General features: G+C 48.3%; 1 protein-coding gene across 1 annotated transcript in view; it reads right to left on the bottom strand.

Annotated features, from left to right (window-relative positions):
• Positions 1-21,042, bottom strand: part of plxna4 (plexin A4) — a 667,620-nt gene that overhangs the window by 132,254 nt on the left and 514,324 nt on the right. The window contains exons 11-13 of the mRNA XM_038812236.1: positions 12,725-12,821; positions 10,313-10,503; positions 504-655 (exon numbers count right to left, since the gene is read on the bottom strand). Coding sequence (XP_038668164.1) covers positions 504-655; positions 10,313-10,503; positions 12,725-12,821 — 440 coding nt within the window. The remainder of the gene's footprint in view (positions 1-503; positions 656-10,312; positions 10,504-12,724; positions 12,822-21,042) is intronic.

Here is a 21,042-nt window from a genome sequence, read left to right as displayed (position 1 = left end):
TATCGGTGAGAAGGTAGGAGTAGCGAGGGGGGAGAGTTGGGAGAGGGGGGTTAAGGAATAACTGGATGCCGCATAGACCTTTAGCTCAAACGCTGCTGCCTAGCCACCCGCCAAAGATTCAAGCCACCAGCACTACCAAGAAGTAACATAGAACACAAGAACATAGAACATACAGTGCAGAAGGAGGCCATTCAGCCCATTGAGTCTGCACCGACCTTTTAAGCCCTCACTTCCACCCTAGCCCCGTAACCCAATAACCCCAACTATCCTTTTTCATCACTAAGGGCAATTTAGCATGGCCAATCCACCTAACCTGCACGTCTTTGGACTGTTGGAGGGAACTGGAGCACCCAGAGGAAACCCACGCAGACACGGGGAGAACGTGCAGACTCCGCACAGACAGTGACCCAAGCCGGGAATCGAACCCAGGTCCCTGGCGCTGTGAAACCACAATGCTATCCACTTGTGCTACCGTGCTGCCCAAACGTTCAAACGTGGCTTACTGTTCCGCTGGAATGTATCCTTCCGGCAATGGGATACAATCAACTCCAGCCACTCGCACAAAGTTTTCAATCTCCCAGAAATTCAGGCCCAGGTTCTCCCCGTAGATAGTCACTTTCGTTCCACCTTCCCGGGGACCTCGTAATGGAGTTATCTGTGAAAATATAAAGAGCCGCTGTCTCAATGGAACTCCGACATATCAAAAATTTCACTTAAATCTACATCCTTCATAAACAGGGAATCATACTTCACAATTGTTAATCGTTAATCAGAATATTCACAAGCATGTCGTGCTGAAATCTGTGTATGTACACACAAATATATAAAATACGTATGTAATATATATATATATATGATATATATAGCCATTTGTATATGTCTATACTTAATTTTTCTCTTAAACATTTCTACCTTTCCCTCGAGCTTTCTCAAAGACTCTTGTGTACACATGTGCGTGTGTGTTTGTATGTGTGTGTGTGTTAGATGCATGTGCAGGGACATATAGACAGACGCAGAGTCCGGAGGTCATGCAAAATTACCAGACCACAGACTGAATGAGTGGGGTCGAGTTGACGACCAAAATGTCTTGTGGACAAGCAGGACCCGAAGGACTCAAAGTTAGGAAGCCTCTGAATTCACTCATCGTGCGCTCAAAATGAGCATGAGAAAGATCTGGGCCCTAATTTAACTCAAATGGACGGATTTCGAGCGAGATAAAATCTCACCTAGAATCTCGGTCTGATCCCCGATGCATGAACTCTTCCGAGTCCTTGCCAGGACCGCAGAAGCCGGGTGGAATAGAGGGGGGTGGGGAGGGAGAAGTGCCCGGTGCCAGGCAGCCAATGGCAAAACACCAGGTGACCATCCACACCAACTACAAAGTCTATTTGTTTCCATGACAGTGCATCAATAATCTTTCTTCACAAGGATGATCCCACAATGGAACAAGATACCAAAGGAAATAGTCACTGGGAACCTTTAGATTATTTCTGTTCAAAAGTTTTGATTATCAGGATTATCCAATCAGCAGGTCATACCTGGTATAGCTGGTATATAGTTACCATGCCTGGTATAGCTGGTATATAGTTACCATGCCTGGTATAGCTGGTATATAGTTACCATGCCTGGTATAGCTGGTATATAGTTACCATGCCTGGTATAGCTGGTATATAGTTACCATGCCTGGTATAGCTGGTATATAGTTACCATGCCTGGTATAGCTGGTATATAGTTACCATGCCTGGTATAGCTGGTATATAGTTACCATGCCTGGTATAGCTGGTATATAGTTACCATGCCTGGTATAGCTGGTATATAGTTACCATGCCTGGTATAGCTGGTATATAGTTACCATGCCTGGTATAGCTGGTATATAGTTACCATGCCTGGTATAGCTGGTATATAGTTACCATGCCTGGTATAGCTGGTATATAGTTACCATGCCTGGTATAGCTGGTATATAGTTACCATGCCTGGTATAGCTGGTATATAGTTACCATGCCTGGTATAGCTGGTATATAGTTACCATGCCTGGTATAGCTGGTATATAGTTACCATGCCTGGTATAGCTGGTATATAGTTACCATGCCTGGTATAGCTGGTATATAGTTACCATGCCTGGTATAGCTGGTATATAGTTACCATGCCTGGTATAGCTGGTATATAGTTACCATGCCTGGTATAGCTGGTATATAGTTACCATGCCTGGTATAGCTGGTATATAGTTACCATGCCTGGTATAGCTGGTATATAGTTACCATGCCTGGTATAGCTGGTATATAGTTACCATGCCTGGTATAGCTGGTATATAGTTACCATGCCTGGTATAGCTGGTATATAGTTACCATGCCTGGTATAGCTGGTATATAGTTACCATGCCTGGTATAGCTGGTATATAGTTACCATGCCTGGTATAGCTGGTATATAGTTACCATGCCTGGTATAGCTGGTATATAGTTACCATGCCTGGTATAGCTGGTGCTACCTAAATAAATGTTGGCGGGATACAGTTATTATTCTGTGAGAGCGACATAACTAAAGCAAAAAGGGGGGAGAGATAAGGGGAGAGAGAGGGGGAAGGGAAGGAGAGTGAAGTAGGAAGGGGAAGAGTGAGGGGAAAGAGAGTAAAAGGGAAGGGGAAGAGAGGGCAGAGGGGGATAGAGGGGGGAAGTGGGAGAGAGGGGGGAAGGGGGGAGAAGGAAAGGGGAGAGAGGAGGAAAGGGGAGACAGGGGGAAAGGGGAGAGAGGGGAAGAGGGAGAGGGGGAAGAGCAAGAGGACAGGAGGGGGAAGGGGAGGGCGGGGGAAGGGGAGGGCGGGGGAAGGGGAGGGCGGGGGGAAGGGGAGGGCGGGGGGAAGGGGAGGGGGGGGGGAAAGGGGAGGGCGGGGGGAAAGGGGAGGGCGGGGGAAAGGGGAGGGAGGGGGAAAGGGGAGGGAGGGGGAAAGGGGAGGGAGGGGGAAAGGGGAGGGAGGGGAAAGGGGAGGGAGGGGGAAAGGGGAGGGAGGGGGAAAGGGGAGGGAGGGGGAAAAGGGAGGGAGGGGGAAAGGGGAGGGAGGGGGAAAGGGGAGGGAGGGGGAAAGGGGAGGGAGGGATAAAGGGGAGACAGGGGAAGAGGGAGGGGGGAAGAGTGAGAGGACAGGAGGGGGAAAGGGAGGGAGGGGGAAGGGGAGAAGGGGCATGAAAGGGGTAGGGAAAAGAGGGAGAGAAAAGGAAATGAAATGAAAAATGAAAATTGAGAGATGGGGGGAGAAAGAGGGGGAAGGGGAGGGGGAGAGACAGGGGAGAGGAGAGAGGGGGAAAGGGAGAGAGGGGGAAAGGGAGAGAGGGGGAAAGGGAGAGAGGGAGAGAGGGGGAAAGGGAGAAAGAGGGGTGAAGGAGAGGGGGGAAGGGGAGAGGGAGAGGAGGAAGGGCAGGGAGAGTGGGGAAAGGAGAGAGGTAAAAGGGAAGATAGAGAGGGAAAGGGAGAGAGGTAGGGAAGGAAATGGAGAGAAGGGAAGGAAGCAGGGAGAGGGGAAGGGAGGAGGGAGAGCGGGAAGGGAGAAGGGAGAAGGGAAGGGAGGAGGGAGAAGGGACGGGAGGAGGGAGAGCGGGAAGGAGGGAGTGAGAGAGCGGGAAGGGAGGAGGGAGAGCGGGAAGGGAGGAGGGAGAGCGGGAAGGGAGGAGGGAGAAGGGAAGGGCGGAGGGAGAGCGGGAAGGGAGGAGGGAGAAGGGAAGGGAGGAGGGAGAAGGGAAGGGAGGAGGGAGAAGGGAAGGGAGGAGGGAGAAGGGAAGGGTGGAAGGGGAGAGAAGGGAAGGGAAGAAAAATGGACAGGGGGGACGGAGAGATGGGTGAAAGGCCAAGCAAGAGGAGGAAGGAGAGAGGAAGAGGGGAAGAGGAGATAAAAATATAAGAAAGAGAAAGTGGAAGGTAAGGGAGACAAAACCAGAGAGAAAGAAAAAAAGCAAAGCTGGAACTTAAATGGAAACAAAAAGAGCACAAAGGAGGTTCAGAGAATTTTGTTTCAAATTGAAAGAGAGAAAACAACTAAATTACTGATGTGGCAAAAATATCCAGACATTGTCAAGAAAATGCAGAAAAAATAATAAGGAATATTATTCCTGCGCTTCCAATCCCGAACTGTGCTCGGTCCCGTATGCTAATACATCATCTATCTCACAGGTGTGTCTCAGTATGAAAGCTCCCTGTTGTTCACTAATCCTTGTGGGTTTTTTCCTTTCATAGCTCAGGCGGAAGGAACTGGTCAAGTCATGACTGAAATTTAAAACAGGGATTAAATCGGCCAAATACAAAAAGCACATTTCAACTGTCAAGTTTACAAATCTTCCACATCACTGCAAAGTACCTCTCTCTCCCACACAGGTGCTGCCGGAAACACTGTCCACGGCCTCCGCTCTGCACAGAGCAACACGCCGATCTACCAGTGGCGGCATTTCAAACAGTCATCCATTTGCCCTGGCTCGGGAACGGAGTCCCAGCCAATTCGGGGGAGAAGCAGAAGATGCCACAGATCAGCACAGGGTGAAGGAGCTGGGTGAATGAACAGCTGTCGGCTCTGCCCAGATGGGTTACCCCTGACCAACCCACTGGCTGCCTCCCCCCTCTTCGCCCTTTTTCCTGTCTCCATTGAGCACAGGAACACTTTCCGTATCACTGAGGAAGTGAACTTTCAGATGTCCAAGCAAACCCGGCCACACAAGGTACCAGAAGGCAAGTAGGATCTCAAACCTCAGGAGGGCATCACACACACAAAGAGCTTTTCAACCCTTTACACTAGTGTATAATTTGTCTGGTTATGTGAAAAAAGAGAGTCGGGGGGTTGGGGGAGGGGGGGGGGGTGGTGGAGGAGGACATTTAGGCCCATCAAGACCACCTCTGGTGTAAATGCGCACAAAACTGACCTGACCCCCCCCCCCCCCCCCCCCCCCCCCCCCCCCCACCTCACAATGTCCCGGGGGCAAGAAATTAAGCAAAGCTCCAGGGGATATATGGTCTCACCGAATCCTCAGAATAGCGACTGTGAGCCATTCAAATAAACAGGAGCAGGCCACTCAGCCCGCTTGGGCCTGTTCTGTCATCCAGTGAGATTAGGGCCAATCTGTGACTAAATTCCACACACCCAGCTTCACCCCATGTCCCTTAATACCTTCAATAAACACACTCACTATCAATTCATCGTTTTGTACATTGTCCTTCTTAAGCTTGCCAACTTTGATTAGACCGCAAGAGTCATAACACAGGAGACCATTCAGCCCATCCAATCCATGCAACATCTCGTCGTTTTCAAGTGTACGCCCCAATTCATGACCATCTCTAGATTCTTGGTGTTGCCTGAAAATGGTTTCCTCTTGCAAGGCTCTCTAACCTCCCCCACAGCTGCTCACGACTGGAAATCCTAAGAAGGATCCTTGGGCTGAAGAGGGCTATTTGACGAGGAAAGGTCAGGCCTGTATCCATTTCAGTTTAAAAGAATGAGAGACAATCTTATTGCAGCGTACAAGATCGTGAGGGTGCTTGGCAGGGTGGAGGCAGAACGGATAATTAGTCTTTTGGGAGGGACCAGAACTAGGGGACAGAGTTTAAAAATAAGGAGTCTCCCATTTAAGACAGAGATGGGGAGAAATGTTTTCTCAAAGGGGGTCATTAAGTCTGTTGAAATCTCATCCTCAGAGAGTGGTGGCGGCAGTGTCATTGACTGTTTTTAAGGCTGAGTTTGGTAGATCTTTTTATTGACGAGGGAGTCAAAGAGTAGAGGGGGTAGGCAGAAAGTATTGTGAAGGCCACAATCAGATCAGCCATGATCTTATCAAAATGGTGTAGCAGGCTGAAGGGACCAAATGGCCTCCAGCTGTTCCTAATTTGTATGTCTGTATGAACTGGTCAGAGCATACATTGGTCCAATATCTGTAACCAAGTGTACCACCTGAAAGACATGGAGATTTGCCTCATTAGACCCCAACGCATCACCAACAATCTGTCCTGGTCCACCCAGGTCGACACTACGACCAAGAAAGCACAACAGCGCCTATACTTCCTGAGGTAATTCGGCATGTCCACACTGACGCTCACCAATTTTTATAGATGCACCATAGAAAGCATCCTATCTGGCTGCATCATAGCCCGGTATGGCAACTGCTCGGCCCAAGACTGTATGAAACTACAGAGAGTCGTGAACACAGCCCAGTCCATCACGCGAACCCGCTTCCCATCCATTAACTCCATCTACACCTCCCGCTGCCTTGGGAAAGCAGGCAGCATAATCAAAGACCCCTCCCACCCGGGTTCATTTCTCTTCCAGCCTCTTCATTCGGACAGAAGATACAAAAGTCTGAGAACACGGACCAACAGATTCAAAAACAGCTTCTCCCTCGCTGTTACTAGACTCCTCGATTGACTGATTGATTGGATTTGTTGTCACAACTACCGGAGTACAGTGAAAAGTATTTTTCTGCGGCTGAGGGAACGCACACGGGGAATGTCCTGAATGACCCTCTTATGGACTGAACTGATCTCCCCGCACATCTTCTCTACTGAGTAGCACTACACTCCGTATTCTTCACCCGTATTTACATTGTGTATTTATCGTACTCCTATGTTTTTCATGTATGGACTGTACGCGGAACAATACTTTCACTGTACCTCGCTACACGTGACAATAAATCTAAATCAGTACATTAAAACCTGCCTCACTAGACTCTTGGTCCACAGGTACACTCCTCCATCTGGTCACCTCCAAAAGGTCTTTCTCTTTGACCTATTGTTGTTCTCACTCTAGCTTTATCCTCCCCAGCACTCATTTCCCCCTCTTCGACATTTACTCAACCACACTTGTCTTAGAGTCACAGAGGTCCACAGTACTGAAAAGGCCCTCCAACCCAAATTCTCTGTGCCCGTCAAAGACAACTACTGAAATGTTCTAATCCCATTTTCTAGCACTTGACCCATAGCCTTGTATGCCTTGGCATCGCAAGTACACATCTAAATACTTCTGAAATGTTACGAGGGTCTCCGCTCTCCCCCCCCCCCCCCCCCCGATTAAACCTCCCCCCCTCATGATCCGAGTGGCTGGCTGTTCTGTAGTTCCAACAATGACAGTGGCAGCAGTGACCAGGACCAGGAACTATTCTGCTGTACCTAGATTCGAAAACCTGAGTTGGGGGACAAGGTAAGGGCAGGGGGGTTGGGGAGCGAGTGGCCTCACAGCTGGGAGGGGAGTTGACGCTTTAAACATGTGGCATGTCACAACAAAGGCCCAAGCAGGGTGTCCCACTGGCCTGCACATCCCTCAGGGAGCGTATCACTTAAGCAGCCAATAACTGGCCACTTAAGAGCCTCAATTGGGACGAGGTTGGGAGGGCCGCCCTAGGCTTCGCAGACCCCGCATACTATTGCGGGCAGGAAAACAGAAAAAAAGGCCACCTGGGCAATTTTACGGGCCTCCCCGCAAACACCTCAAACTCTCAGCCCTCAAATCCCCCTCCCGCCTGCATTTCCGGCTGCCTGCATCTTCGCTGGCGGAGGACCATAATCTAGGATGACATTTCCAGTGGAGTACTGAGGGAGTACTGGTCATTACCATATTGCTGTTTGTGGAACTGTGCTGTGGGCAAATTGGCTGTCCGGTCTCCTGCATTGCAGCAGCGACTATTTATCAAGAAAGTCGTTAATTGGCTGTAAAGTGCATTTGGACTTCCTGAGGTCATGGAAGGTGCTAGATAATTGCAAGCCTCTCTTTCTTCTCGCTGGTGGTGCTATTCCACCATCGCAATTTGTCCACTTTTAATCCCAGCGGAATTGGCTTTCCTCACAGTACCCAGAAAACTGCTACCTTGCCGGTACAGCAAACAGTCAATAGTATCAGATTGTTCCAAGTGGATCCAGTTTGTCTGATAGTTCCTTTGGAACGCTGCCAGCTAGGGATTTTTATGTTGCATTATACATAAACCATGGAGGAATTCCTCAGCGCTAATGGTGGTGAAAAAAGCTTTTCAGGAAAATAGCAATGAATAATACATGAGAACATTTCACAGAACAAAATTGCAGAAATTTGTAACAGATTTTAAACTTTTAGCTGGTTTAAGGATATGCATTCTCAGCACAAACAAATGCGTCAGTTGCGCGGCATCCCGGCGCTAAAACGATAACAGCATGGGTTAGAGAGCAACTTCCTCGGCTTCGACCAGCTTAACTGTGCACAGAGCCAGCAACAGGGATGGCAGGAATATTGGAAATTGTTGGGCTGTTCAGAGTATTTTCAACCCATCAGGTTCGAGCCGGGGGAGGCAAATAAAAAAATCTCCAATTGTGCAAGTTAAAAGAAAGGCTTGCGTTTATATAGCACCTCTCACAGCTGCTGTAATGATGAGAAATACGGGTCTAATTTGCCCACAAACAGAGACGAGATGAAGACCAGATAACCTGTCTTAGCGAGGGTTAGCAATCTTGCCCAGGGCACTACTTTTCTTCAAATAGCGCCCACGTGAACTTTGCTTTTAAATTCCAGATTTATGACGTGAACTTAAATTCCACTAATGAGATTTGAACCCATATCCACACAGCGTTCGCCTAGGCCTCTGGATTACTAGTCCATTGGCATTACCACTCCACCACCATGTCCCCACCACCAACTAAACCCAAAGTGACATCCAAAATAAAAGGTCAAGGCGTCAAGGTTGAAAAATTATAGAATAGAAAGAAAGACATGACAGTAATGATGAGGTGCCACCGAGTTCAGTCTTAATGCTTTAGATAGAAGGGATCACTGACAGATTCTGAGTTACTGGGAAAAAGTAAGACCATAGTACACACAGTGCAGAAGGAGGCTATTCGGCCCATCTAGTCTGCACCGACCCACTTAAGCCCTCACTTCCACCCTATCCTCGTAACCCAATAACCCCTCCCAACCTTTTTGGACACGAGGGGCAATTGATCATGGCCAATCCACCTAACCTGCACGTCTTTGGACTGTGGGAGGAAACCGGAGCACCCGGAGGAAACCCACGCAGACATGGGGAGAACATGCAGACTCCGCACAGATAGTGACCCAGCGGGGAATCGAACCTGGGACCCTGGCGCTGTGAAGCCACAGTGCTATCCACTTGAGCTGCCGTGCTGCCCACCGCGCTACGGGTGCAAGTTTCAGGAATCAGAAAGATGAATTGGGCCGATTCTCTCTTTTTCTTTTACTCGGCCATGGGACGTGGTTATCGCTGGCTAGGCCAGCCTTCAATACCCATAGCTATTTGACCTCGAGAAAGGGGTGGTGAGCTGCCTTCCTAAGCCGCCGTAGTCCATGTGGTGTAGGTACACCCACAGTGCTGTTAGGGAGGGAGTTCCAGGATCCTGACACAGCGACAGTGAAGGAACAAAGATATATTTTCAAGTCAGGATGGTGAGTGACTTGGGAGGGGAACTTCCAGGTGGCGGGGGTTCCCATGTGTCTGCTGCCCTTGTCCTTCTACATGGCGGTCGTGGGTTTGGAAGGTCCTGCCAATGAGTTCTCTTGGATCATATCACCCGAAAGTCTCTTTTCCAGTCAAAAAACGGGATTGACCCAGTCTAATTAACAACAACCTGCCCCAAGGCACTTCACAGGAAATTGATCGAGAAAATGTGTCACCAAGTCATATAATGAGATATTATAGGACAAGGGTTCACAGAGATGGATTTTAAGGAGTGCCTTAAAGGAGAATGGATGGACAGAGGGGCGGAAACATTTAAGGAGATAATTGCAGAGCCTGGGGCTGAGGAAACCGAATGCACGGCCACCAGTTAATTGTAATCACAAAATTGGGGATGTGGAAGAGACCACAGTTGGAGGGTAGAGTTCTCAGAGGGTTGTAAGGCTGGCGGAGATTACAGAATTGGAGAAGGCAGGGTGGTGAGACCATGGAGGAATCTGAAAACACAGGTGAGAGTTTTAAAACTGAGCTGTTACTGGATCCGGGGCCAATATAGCTCAGTCAGCACAGAGGGAAATATGTGAACGAGACTTGGGGAGAGTTAGGATGCAAGCAGCAGAGTTTTTGATTCATGCCACGGGATCATTTGCATTAACCAGAACACACAGTTTATCATTTTAACTGAGCGGAGCACACAGTGATGTCAATAAGCCATGACAACATGTGTCAATGCTTCAGTCCGGTAGGCGTCCCTTCGGGAATTCCCGCCTGCACGGCCCTCTACTGACGTTTATCAGCTCACTCATTAAACGGGGAATGGAAAACATTGTGTCTGACAATCGGGCTCCTCCCCGAGGCCCATCACAGCCTTCCTGGCCAACATTCCCCCCATGCTCCGCCGCACATGCAGTTACCTCGGTGATTCGAGGGTTGGTACATTTCCGATATGTCCCTGATGGCTCCAACCACTGCTCGGCGGAGGCGGGACAGTCCTGCCTGAGAGTGCACCGCCCGTCGCCCCTGCACCAGCCGCATTCAAAGTCAGGGTCCGCCTTCAGGCACAGGCCGCAGCTCTCCCGCATCACGCCACACTTGTACAGGTGAACTGCCAGGTATAACAAAGACAAAAGAGAGAATGAACTTGGGGTGTGATTGTGGGGGAGCAAGACGAGATCGAATCGCAACTTATTTCAAGTAGAATCCAGACCAATTTTCAATATTTGCTTGCAACAAAACGTTGTGGTGAGCTGAGATTGGTGACTTGAGTTAGAACAAACTGGAGACTAGGCACAGGGCTGGACTGTCCTGTCCTCTAACCTGGAATCGGAATTCTAATCCATTTCTTCTCCACCAGCATGGAATACGTCAGGATACTTTCAGACACACAGGAATCAGTGCACCGTGCAAAACCATGTGCATTTGGTATACCCCATATGCACACTTGGTATACCCCATTCCTGGCAATATTCACTCAGCATCCCCCCCCCCCCCCCAAACTCCCTACCCGTGTTGCAGTCAGTATGCTCGTCCCACTCTGATGACATGCTCGGCCAGGTAACCAAGGGTGATGGGGAAAAGGCGGGCAAGTGGAGCTGAGGATTATCGTATCTGATAGGTCATGACCTCATCGAATGGCGGAACAGACTTGATGGACAGGGCGGCCGCCTTCTACTCCTGCGTCTGATGGTTTTGTAACCACAGGGAGGTCCCCAGTGTCAAGCTGTGTTGCGTTAACTGATCTCTATGGGGGTGGGGGAGCTGAAATAAGAACAAGCGAAGGGATCGGAACTCATGGGAGGGGTGAAGCCAGGAGGGAGCGGGTAAAAAAAACCAGCTCCCGCTCCTCACTCTGATTCAATATCTCCTGTCAGATGATCTGGGTGAACTATGGGCAAGGTCACCCTCAGTTCCGATGAATCCCATGTTTGAATAGCCACTGGGTACTGAGGCTGACATGAGGAATAGCTAGTTAGACAAGGCACTGTCCGCTCGCTCTCGGGGAACCCGTACCCAACCCTTCCCTTCCCTGCAATGCAGGAAAAGGCTGGATCAGGGTTGGCCCTGGGACTTGCACATACCTTGGGTTGTCAACCTTTTTGGATTGTTCTGGAGTCTCCAGGCATTACAGATTAATCTGATGGGGGAAAAGACCCAGATGGAAAATGAAAGGGACATTAGAAAATTATGATGCTTTTTCTTTGAGTGTATTTATTTACAGTTGATCGGAGGTGGACAGGGCAGGAGGCTCTTCGATTGGGTGGGGCAGAAGGTCATGTGATAAAACCTCCAAGAATATGTCCAACCAGAGTTGGTAACCCGAGGACTGGAATAGAATGTCCAGTGGAGAGGGGATGGAGTGAAGGAGGCTGGAACCTTGTGGGAGTTCTACCACTGGACCTTCCAGAGAGAATGCAACCAGGTGGGGTTGTGATGGTGTCATGCACCACGCAGCCTCCCAACTGTTTCCCCCCCCCCCCGCCCCCCCCCAACCCCAATGGTTAAAACTGTCTGGATCTGTGCTCTGCATCAGATGAGTAAAGCCACAATAATAGTAATCTTTATTGTCACAAGTAGGCTTACATTTACACTGCAATGAAGTTACTGTGAAAAGCCCCTGTTTGCCGCATTCCGGCACCTGTTCGGGTACATGGAGGGAGAATTCAGAATGTCCAAATTACCTAACAGCACGTCTTTCGGGACTTGTGGGAGGAAACACCTCCATTGGCTCACCGTACGACCATAAGATGTAGGAGCAGAAGTGGGCCATTCGGCCCATCGAGTCTGTTCCACCATCCAATGAGATCATGACTGACGTCTGATAATCCTCAACTCCACTTCCCCGCCTTACCCACATAAACCCCGATTCCCTGACTGATTAAAAATCTGTCCATCTCAGCCTTGAACATACCAGCCTCTACATCTCTCTGCGGTTACGAATTCCACAGATTCACAAACCCCCGAGAGAGGAAATTCCTTCTCTTTTCTGTCCTAAATAGGCAACCCCTTCCTCTGAGATTCTGCCCTCAGGCCCTGACTCTCCCACAAGAGGAAACAGCCTCTCAGCATCGACCGTGTCAAGCCCCCTGAGAATTCTATATGTCTCAATAAGGTCACGTCTCAATCTTCTAAACTGCAATGAGTTCAGGACCAATCTATTTGAGCTCTCCTCCCAAGAAAACCCCTCCATACCCGGGATCAACCTAGTGAACCTTCTCTGGACTGCCTCCAATGCCAGTATATCTATCCTTAGATAAAGGGACCAAAACTCTTCACAGTATTCCAGGTGTGGCCGAACTAGTGTCCTGTATAATTTTAGCAAGACTCACCTTGGTTGTGCGCTGGGTTGTCGATGCTGAAGTCCCCATTCCAGACCACAGCGAGGTCCACTGGGAGATTGTTGATCGTCGTCCCCTCGTAGGAGTACTGAAACGGGAAAGTTACAGGCAACATAAGCCGTCCGCCATCAAGGTGGCTCAGAACATCACCTTGGTTCCTCATCACTGCATTAATTCAAAACACAAGAGCAGGAAGGATGTGAAGGCCGTGGAGAGGGTGCAGAGGCAATTCGCTGGGACTGTTCAGGGGACGAGGGTCTAAAATGTTGTGGAAAATACTGAGAGAAGTACCAATTGTTACCCTTGCTGGAGAGCAGAGTGTGTGAATGGGATATTTAATTGAGTGTTCCACAGTCTGCGGCATTTTGAAAGAGTAATGTGGAATAATACGGTATAGGTGGTCACTCAACCCACCTGATCAGTGCTGGCTCAAAATCAAAGCAGTTAATTCCTCTCCCACAGTACATGTGGAGAAATTTTTTCCACTGGCACGAGCCTCATCAATCAGGGATCATAGGTTTAAAATGATTTGTCATTAAAAACACCCAAAGGGCTGATGAGGGGGATTATTTTCTATCCAGCGAGTTGCTGTGATTGGGAATGCACTGCCGAAGTAGGTTCAGTATCAACATTCAATGGGGAACATAGTTGAAAAGTCAAGAATCGGGGCTGAGGAGAAAGAGCCAGGATGTGAGACTAATAGATAACAGAGGGTCAGCACAGGTTCAAAGGTTGTGTGACCTCCTCTGGGCTGTATCATTTCCTGAATTTCAGTTCTCTGCCCAGTGCTGCTGGCATTAACAATCGAGTCTGCGGTTTGTTACGGTGCCAAGTGGGTGGTGTGCTCAAGGTGGAACAGTCAAAAGTACAGAGCTTTGTGCTGCCAACACCAAGCGTGGCACCGGTTGGCCATCCAGAAAGGTTTACTGGGTAAATGAGCCAGGGGATGTGGAACAGAGCCAGTCAGCTTCAATCGGGGGCACAGTCCCGAAGCTGATCCCAGCCTGGGGTCCGAATAGGAGGCAGGGTCCACGTGCTTGGCCCATGGAATGGAAAGTCAGACCCGCATGCTGTTCCAGACCCATATCCAGTAACTCCACGCTGGAGAGCATTCACATACAGACGTCAGGAGAGATGGGACCAGCCCCGCCCTTGATGTCGCTCAAACTCAGTCTACTTGTCAATGCTGCTGTGAGGACATGTTGCCCCGGCACCCTACCCACACCCCACAAAACCAACAGTTCTCAGAAGAGAACTGGTGCCTGTCGAGCCTGGTGTGGCGGGTGGAGGGGGGGGGTGTGGGGGGTTGAGGCGCGGGTGGCTGCAGGTGACAAAAACTACAAATGGGAGAAAATGTATTCTTTAGTTCCATAAATTTTATAAATTCTTTACGGAGCGGGCAGCACGGTGGCACAGTGGTTAGCACAACCGCCTCACGGCACTGAGGTCCCAGGTTCGATCCCGGCTCTGGGTCACTGTCCGTGTGGAGTTTGCACATTCTCCCCGTGTCTGCGTGGGTTTCGCCCCCACAACCCAAAAATGTGCAGGGTAGGTGTATTGGCCACGCTTAATTACCCCTTAATTGGAAAAAATAATTGGGTAATCTAAAATTAAAAAAAAAAATTCTTTACGGAGCACCCCCCCCCCCCACCAAAACACACTCCTCTCCATCTCTGTAACCTCCGATCAATTCTGGCCTTTTGTCTATCCCTCACTTCATTCACCCAACCATGAGCAGTGAGGAGCCTGAGCCCGAGGCCTTGAAGTTTCCTCACTGAACCTCTCTGTGACTTGCTATTTATTGCACATTCCTGATTGCCCCTGAGAAGGTGACAGTGAGCTGCCTTCTTGAACCACTGCAGCCCAGGGGTGTAGGTAACCCACATTGCTAATAAAGAGGAAATACCAGGGTTTTGACCAAGTGACAGTGAAGGAATGATGCTAAATTTCCAAGTCAGGGTGGTGAATGACTTGGTGGGGAACTTCCAGGTGACGGTGTTCCCAAGTATCTGCTACCCTTGTCCTTCTAGATGGCAGTGGTCTTGGGTTTGGAAGGTGCTGCCTAAGGAGCCTTCATGAGTTTCTACAGTGCATCTCGCAGTTGGTACACATGGCTGACACTGTGCATCGGTGGTGGAGGGAGTGAATGTTTGTGGAGGGATGCCAAACAAGCGGGTTGCTTTATCCTGAAAAGTATCCATCACACTCCTGACTTGTGGGTGGGTTTAGGTGAGTCTGGAGGTGCGTTACTCACCACAAGATTCCTATCCTCTGACCTGCTCTAGTAGCCAGAGTATTTGTACGGCTAGTCCAGTTCAGTTCAAATGTAACCCCCTTGATGTTCACAGTAGGGGATTCAGTAATGATAATGTAATTGAATGTCAAGGGGCGATGCTTAAATTATCTCTTATTGGAGATGCTCATTGCCTGGTACTTATGTGGCATGAATTTTACTTACAGTTCGTCAGCCCAAGCCTGGATATAGAACATAGAACATAAAACGATACAGCGCAGTACAGGCCCTTCGGCCCTCGATGTTGCACCGACATGGAAAAAAAAACTAAAGGCCATCTAACCTACACTATGCCCTTATCATCCATATGCTTATCCAACAAATTTTTAAATGCCCTCAATGTTGGCAAGTTCACTACTGTTGCAGGTAGGGCATTCCACGGCCTCACCACTCTTTGCGTAAAAAACCCACCTCTGACCTTTGTCCTATATCTATTACCCCTCAATTTAAGGCTATGTCCCCTCGTGCTAGCCACCTCCATCCGCGGGAGAAGGCTCTCGCTGTCCACCCTATCTAACCCTCTGATCATTTTGTATGCCTCTATTAAGTCACCTCTTAACCTTCTTCTCTCTAACGAAAACAACCTCAAGTCCATCAGCCTTTCCTCATAAGATTTTCCCTCCATACCAGGCAACATCCTGGTAAATCTCCTCTGCACCCGTTCCAAAGCTTCCACGTCCTTCCTATAATGAGGCGACCAGAACTGTACGCAATACTCCAAATGCGGCCGTACTAGAGTTTTGTACAACTGCAACATGACCTCATGGCTCCGGAACTCAATCCCTCTACCAATAAAGGCCAACACACTATAGGCCTTCTTCACAACCCTATCAACCTGGGTGGCAACTTTCAGGGATCTATGTACATGGACACCGAGATCCCTCTGCGTCCAGATTTTGCTACAATTAGGCATGGACTGCTTCAGTATCTGAGGAATCATGAATGATGCTGAACATTGTGCAGTCATCCGCAAACAAGCCCACTTCTGACCTTATGATGGAAGGAAGGTCATTGATGAAGTGGCTAAAGATGTTTGAGCCTAGGAAAGTACCTTAAAGGAATTCTGCAGTGACCTCCTTTAATTGAGATGATTGGCCTCCAATAACCACAACCACCTTCCTTTGTACCAAGAATAACTCCAATAAACAAAGAGTTTTCCTCCGATTCCCATTAACTCCAATTTTAGGGCTTCTTAATGCCATACACGGTCAAATGCTGACTTGGTGTCAAAGGCAATCATCTCACCTCACCTCTGGAGTTCAGCTCTTTCATCCATGTTTGAACCAAGGCTGTAATGGACACATGATCTGATTCGGCCATCGCGAACATGGATTAATGAATGGGAAAATAATGTTTGACAAATCTGTTTTTCAGAATATTACTAACAGGATTGATAAGAATGTCGTGTAAGGGATTTGTAGAAGACTTTTGATAAAGTCTCCATAGAAGGTTGGTTAGCATAATCAAAGCATATGAGATAGGAGGTAATACATTGACATGGATTAAGGATTGGCTAGCAGGCAGAAAACAGAGAGTAGGAATAAGCAGGTCATTTATGCTGAGGCTGGTGGGGCACTGCAGGGATCAGTACCCAGGCCCCAGATGTTCATAATATACATCAATTTCCAAGCTCGCAGATGACACAAAGCTAGACGGGAATGTATGTTGTGAGGAAGATGTAAAACGGCTAAAGGAGGATTTGGACAGAGTGCGTGGGCAAGAACATGCAGATGGAATATGTCGAAAAATGTGAAGTTATCCACTTTGGAACTGATGAGCAAAGTATTTCCTAAATGATAGGAAATTAGGAAGTGTTGATGTACAAAGGGAGCTAGGTGTCCTTGTCCATAAGTGACTGAGGGCTAGCATGCAGGTGCAGCAAGTTATTGGGAAGGTGAACGGAATGTTGGCCTTTCTCTTAAGAGGATTTGAGTACAAGAGTAGCGAAGTCTTGTTTCAAATGTACACGGCTAGACTGCAACTGGATCAGTGTGTTCCGTTTTGGTCCCCTTAACATAGGAAGATATTATTGCCACAAGGGGAGTGCGCTGAAGGTTCACCAGACCTGTTCCGGGGATGATGGGACTGTCTTATGAAGAGAGATTGGGGAAACTGGGCCGATGTATTCCCTAGAGCTTTGAACAATGGAACGTGATCTAATTGAAACCTACAGAATACTAAAAGGGATGGACAGGGTAGATGCAGGCGAGATGTTTAGCATGGTTGGGAAATCTAGAACCAGGGGAGTCAGGTTCAATATAAGGGCAAAGCCACTTACTACAGAGAAGAGGGGAACTTATTTTACTCAGAGGGTTGTGGAAGCTCAGCCAAGAGTACGTTTCAAATCGAGATCGACAAACTTCTGAATGCCAATGACAAAAAGGGATATGTGGACAGTGTGGGAAAAATGTGTCAAAGTGGATGATCAGCCATGATCTTAGTGAATGGTGGAGCATGTTTGATGGGCCGAATGCCCTACTTGTGTTCCTATGTTCCGACACCACTGAACCAAAGCTTCCTAATGGCGTACGGGCTGCCATGACAGTCTGGGCTTAGTTCTGAGATTCTGACCTGTGCCGACCCAGCCACCTCCACCCCACCCTACTCCCCCTCTGTCACAGTTCAACTGAAAGCGGAAGGTCTCAGCAACAATTGGGGGAATACCTCGTAAACGAAAAAAAAAGCTTTTGACTTTAACTTTCTGTTGCGACCTTTGCTCAGAGTTTGAACACCGATGCCTGACACAGCCTTTGACTGTGAACAGTTCCTCGCCGAATCAATGGAGATCAATGCCTTTGCGAGCATTACAACTGACACACATGTAGTGCTGAAGAACTGCTCCAGGCAAGCACAGCCAACCCCCTCGAGCCTCACACAGTGGCAGCTTAAAGGGGATTAAGGGTTCTGTGAACGACTGGAATTGCTAATGCTGGGCCAACAAAACTGACGAAAAAACGAAGCTATAATTGATAGATGGAAATGATGAGGTACCACTCCTTCTGATTTCAGAGGAGAATAACAAAGAGGGTTGGGCAAATAATTGATTGGAAATGAGCTGGGTGGTTATAGTGGTAGGTGCAGGCTGAGATAATGGAGTACTCCCTGGGATGTATTAGTCCCTGTACTGGGTGTGTTGTGGAGGTCAGCAAACCAGGCCTTAATGATGGGAATCTGATGTTCTATTGCGTTTTCCATACTTTTCTTTGGAAATTGAAATTCTCCTGGAAAGTCTGACCTCAAAATTACACGGTGGGATGGACCACGCGATCTGTGCAAGTGTGGGATTGGTTGGGCAACTTCTTTTTCTTTAATGTTGGCTCGTGTCCTCATAAACCATGAGAAGACGATTGGCTCAGAATTTGTACCTTTCCTTTAACATCATTCAAATCCACATCTCCTCCCCTGCTACCACGACCATATCATCCCAACCTCAGTCCTCCCGAGCCGACAAACCATACAAAGTGCACTTGCCCATGTTCTCGCCCACGTTAAGGTGGTGGCCCACTGCTCACTCAAAGCTCCACCGGCTCCCCAGGTTCTGAAAAATTGGCTTTCGGATCCTCAAGAGCTCACTTTCATATTTCCTACGGCCTTAGCTGCCCCAATCTCTGCAATCTCCTCCAGCTGTGCGTCCTTCTGTGCCCCCTCCTCTGCCCCCATGCAACAGCCTACTTCACCCTATCACTGACAGTCACTCTTCCAGTCATCTAGCCTCCATCCCCTGAAAAACCCGGTCTTAGCATCTCAGCCATGTGCTCTCCCCCCCCCCCCCCCCCCCCCCCTCCATAAAAGAAAAGCTAGAGGCCTTTCTCATCAAATGTGCCTCATACCCTCCCAAATCTCCTCTCCCCTTTCTCTTCCCTGGTCTATCCGTATTTAAGACAGAAATATCTCATTCAGGAATATTTCCACATGTGGATTCGCAATTGGCCACATGTCCTTTTAAAATTCGATCATGGGGTGTGGGCCTGGGCCAGTATTTGTTGCCCATCCATAATTGCCTTTGAACTGAGTAGCTTGCGAGGCCACTTCAGAGGGCATTTAAGAGTCAGCCACACTGTAGCATGGTGGTTAGCATCAATGCTTCACAGCTCCAGGGTCCCAGGTTCGATTCCCGGCTGGGTCACTGTCTGTGTGGAGTCTGCACGTCCTCCCCGTGTGCGCGTGGGTTTCCTCCGGGTGCTCCGGTTTCCTCCCACAGTCCAAAGATGTGCGGGTTAGGTGGATTGGCCATGCTAAATTGCCCGTAGTGTAAGGTTAATGGGGGGGATTGTTGGGTTACGGGTATACGGGTTACGTGGGTTTAAGTAGGGTGATCATTGTTCGGCACAACATCGAGGGCCGAAGGGCCTGTTCTGTGCTGTACTGTTCTATGTTCTATGTTCTATGCTGTATGGCAGGAGTCACACGTAGGTTGGAAGGAAGGTAGATTTCCTTCCCCAAAGAACATTAGTGAATCAGTTGGGTTTTTACAACCATCAGAAATGGTTTCATGATCATCTTTTGATTTCAGATTTGAAATTCAACCTTGGATTCAAATTTCATCAGGGCATTACCCCAGGTCTCTGGATCACTCATCCAGTGACGGTACTAATATGCCACCGCCTCCCCTCTGTGGCTAATGAATACCCCACTGACGAACATTGTCCGTAGTGTATTGAAAATTGCATTGTACATTTTGTCCACTTGAGACTACCAGACACACATGTACCAGCAGAGGGAGCTTAATCAGATGAGATAATAAAGGGTTAATGTTTATCAGCTCGTGCAGTTCCAATTGTGAATGTCTCTGGTTGAATATATAACTCTTACTTTCCCAAGAACTCCACAATTTTCCAAAGAGGTATTCTCATCATTTGCAAAATGGATGCTGACCTGTTTCCACTTGTTTGTTCAAAAGGATGTTCTGAATATCACCGAGGCACTCTCTTACAAAACTTCATACAAAAACATCATGTTCATTGCTATCAGACGTTGGGCCAGCCCCATTGGGAGTGCTTATGTCTTCAAGAAAGCTGAGGGTTCCATTACAGAGCATGCAGTGAAAATACATCAAGAACTGGGTTGTTGAAGATCCAGTCTCAGAGTGAGATGTTATACTAAGGTCCCTTTTGGCTACTCAGCTGGATAGAAAAGGTCCCACAACACTATTCCGTGAAGAGCTAGTGCCCTGGTTAACGTGTTTAGGGGCTCTTTAATCCATTTGTTGTTCTAAGGGATCCATAGCAGCTGTCAAATATTGCCTACACACCAACAGCCTCTGCTTCAAGAAAGCAACTAACAGCGGTAAGCACTTCAGACAGAATGCGGCGCTATATAAATGCAAGCATCTCTATTACTATCGGGCCAAACTGGCTCCTCTCATTTCACCGGCAGTTCACCTTTAAGAGCTACCTGTGGAAATATCTCTTTGTAAAGTGATACAGTGCCGTTGTACAATGCTGCATCTGTGCCGCGCCTGAATAGTTCTATTGTGCATTTAAATCAGCTTGTATTAGGTGTACTGTATGTCAGAAGCAGCTGGAATTGCAGTAATTAGCAGGCCGTCCAGAAATTAAAAACAAAAATGTGCTTTGTTACATCTGATATTTGAGCCTTCTGAATACCCTGAAGACAACACGTCTCCAATACAATCCTTTCGCTTTCAGTACACGTCTGTCCTTGCTTTTAAGTGGGAATGAAAAGAAGGAATCAAATCAAAAATGGGTCAGATGATTTGTGCATAATCCTCTTGCGTTAAATTTCATGGCGCTTCAAAACTCGTTTGTTTTAAATGAACAGGGAGAGCACCTTTGGCATTGCTCACGGTGCATGGGAGATTGCACTGCTTCATAACCACAGGAACCACGTCACACATAATGAGTCATTCTTCCACCAGCATGTAGCAATGCTCAGCTTGGCCTGTCCCTTTCAGAAAACAAAGACGATTTGTCATTGGGCACATCCTTAACTTGGTTTACCGTTAACTGGTGGCAGCGAGGGATGTTTCCCGATCTCGTACATGCACCCGGGGAGG

The sequence above is a fragment of the Scyliorhinus canicula genome, chromosome 11, assembly GCF_902713615.1.
Source record: "Scyliorhinus canicula chromosome 11, sScyCan1.1, whole genome shotgun sequence".
NCBI classification, from domain to species: Eukaryota; Metazoa; Chordata; class Chondrichthyes; order Carcharhiniformes; family Scyliorhinidae; genus Scyliorhinus; species Scyliorhinus canicula.
The sequence above is the reverse complement of the archived record's forward strand: the minus strand, read 5'-3'. Positions and strand labels throughout refer to the sequence as shown.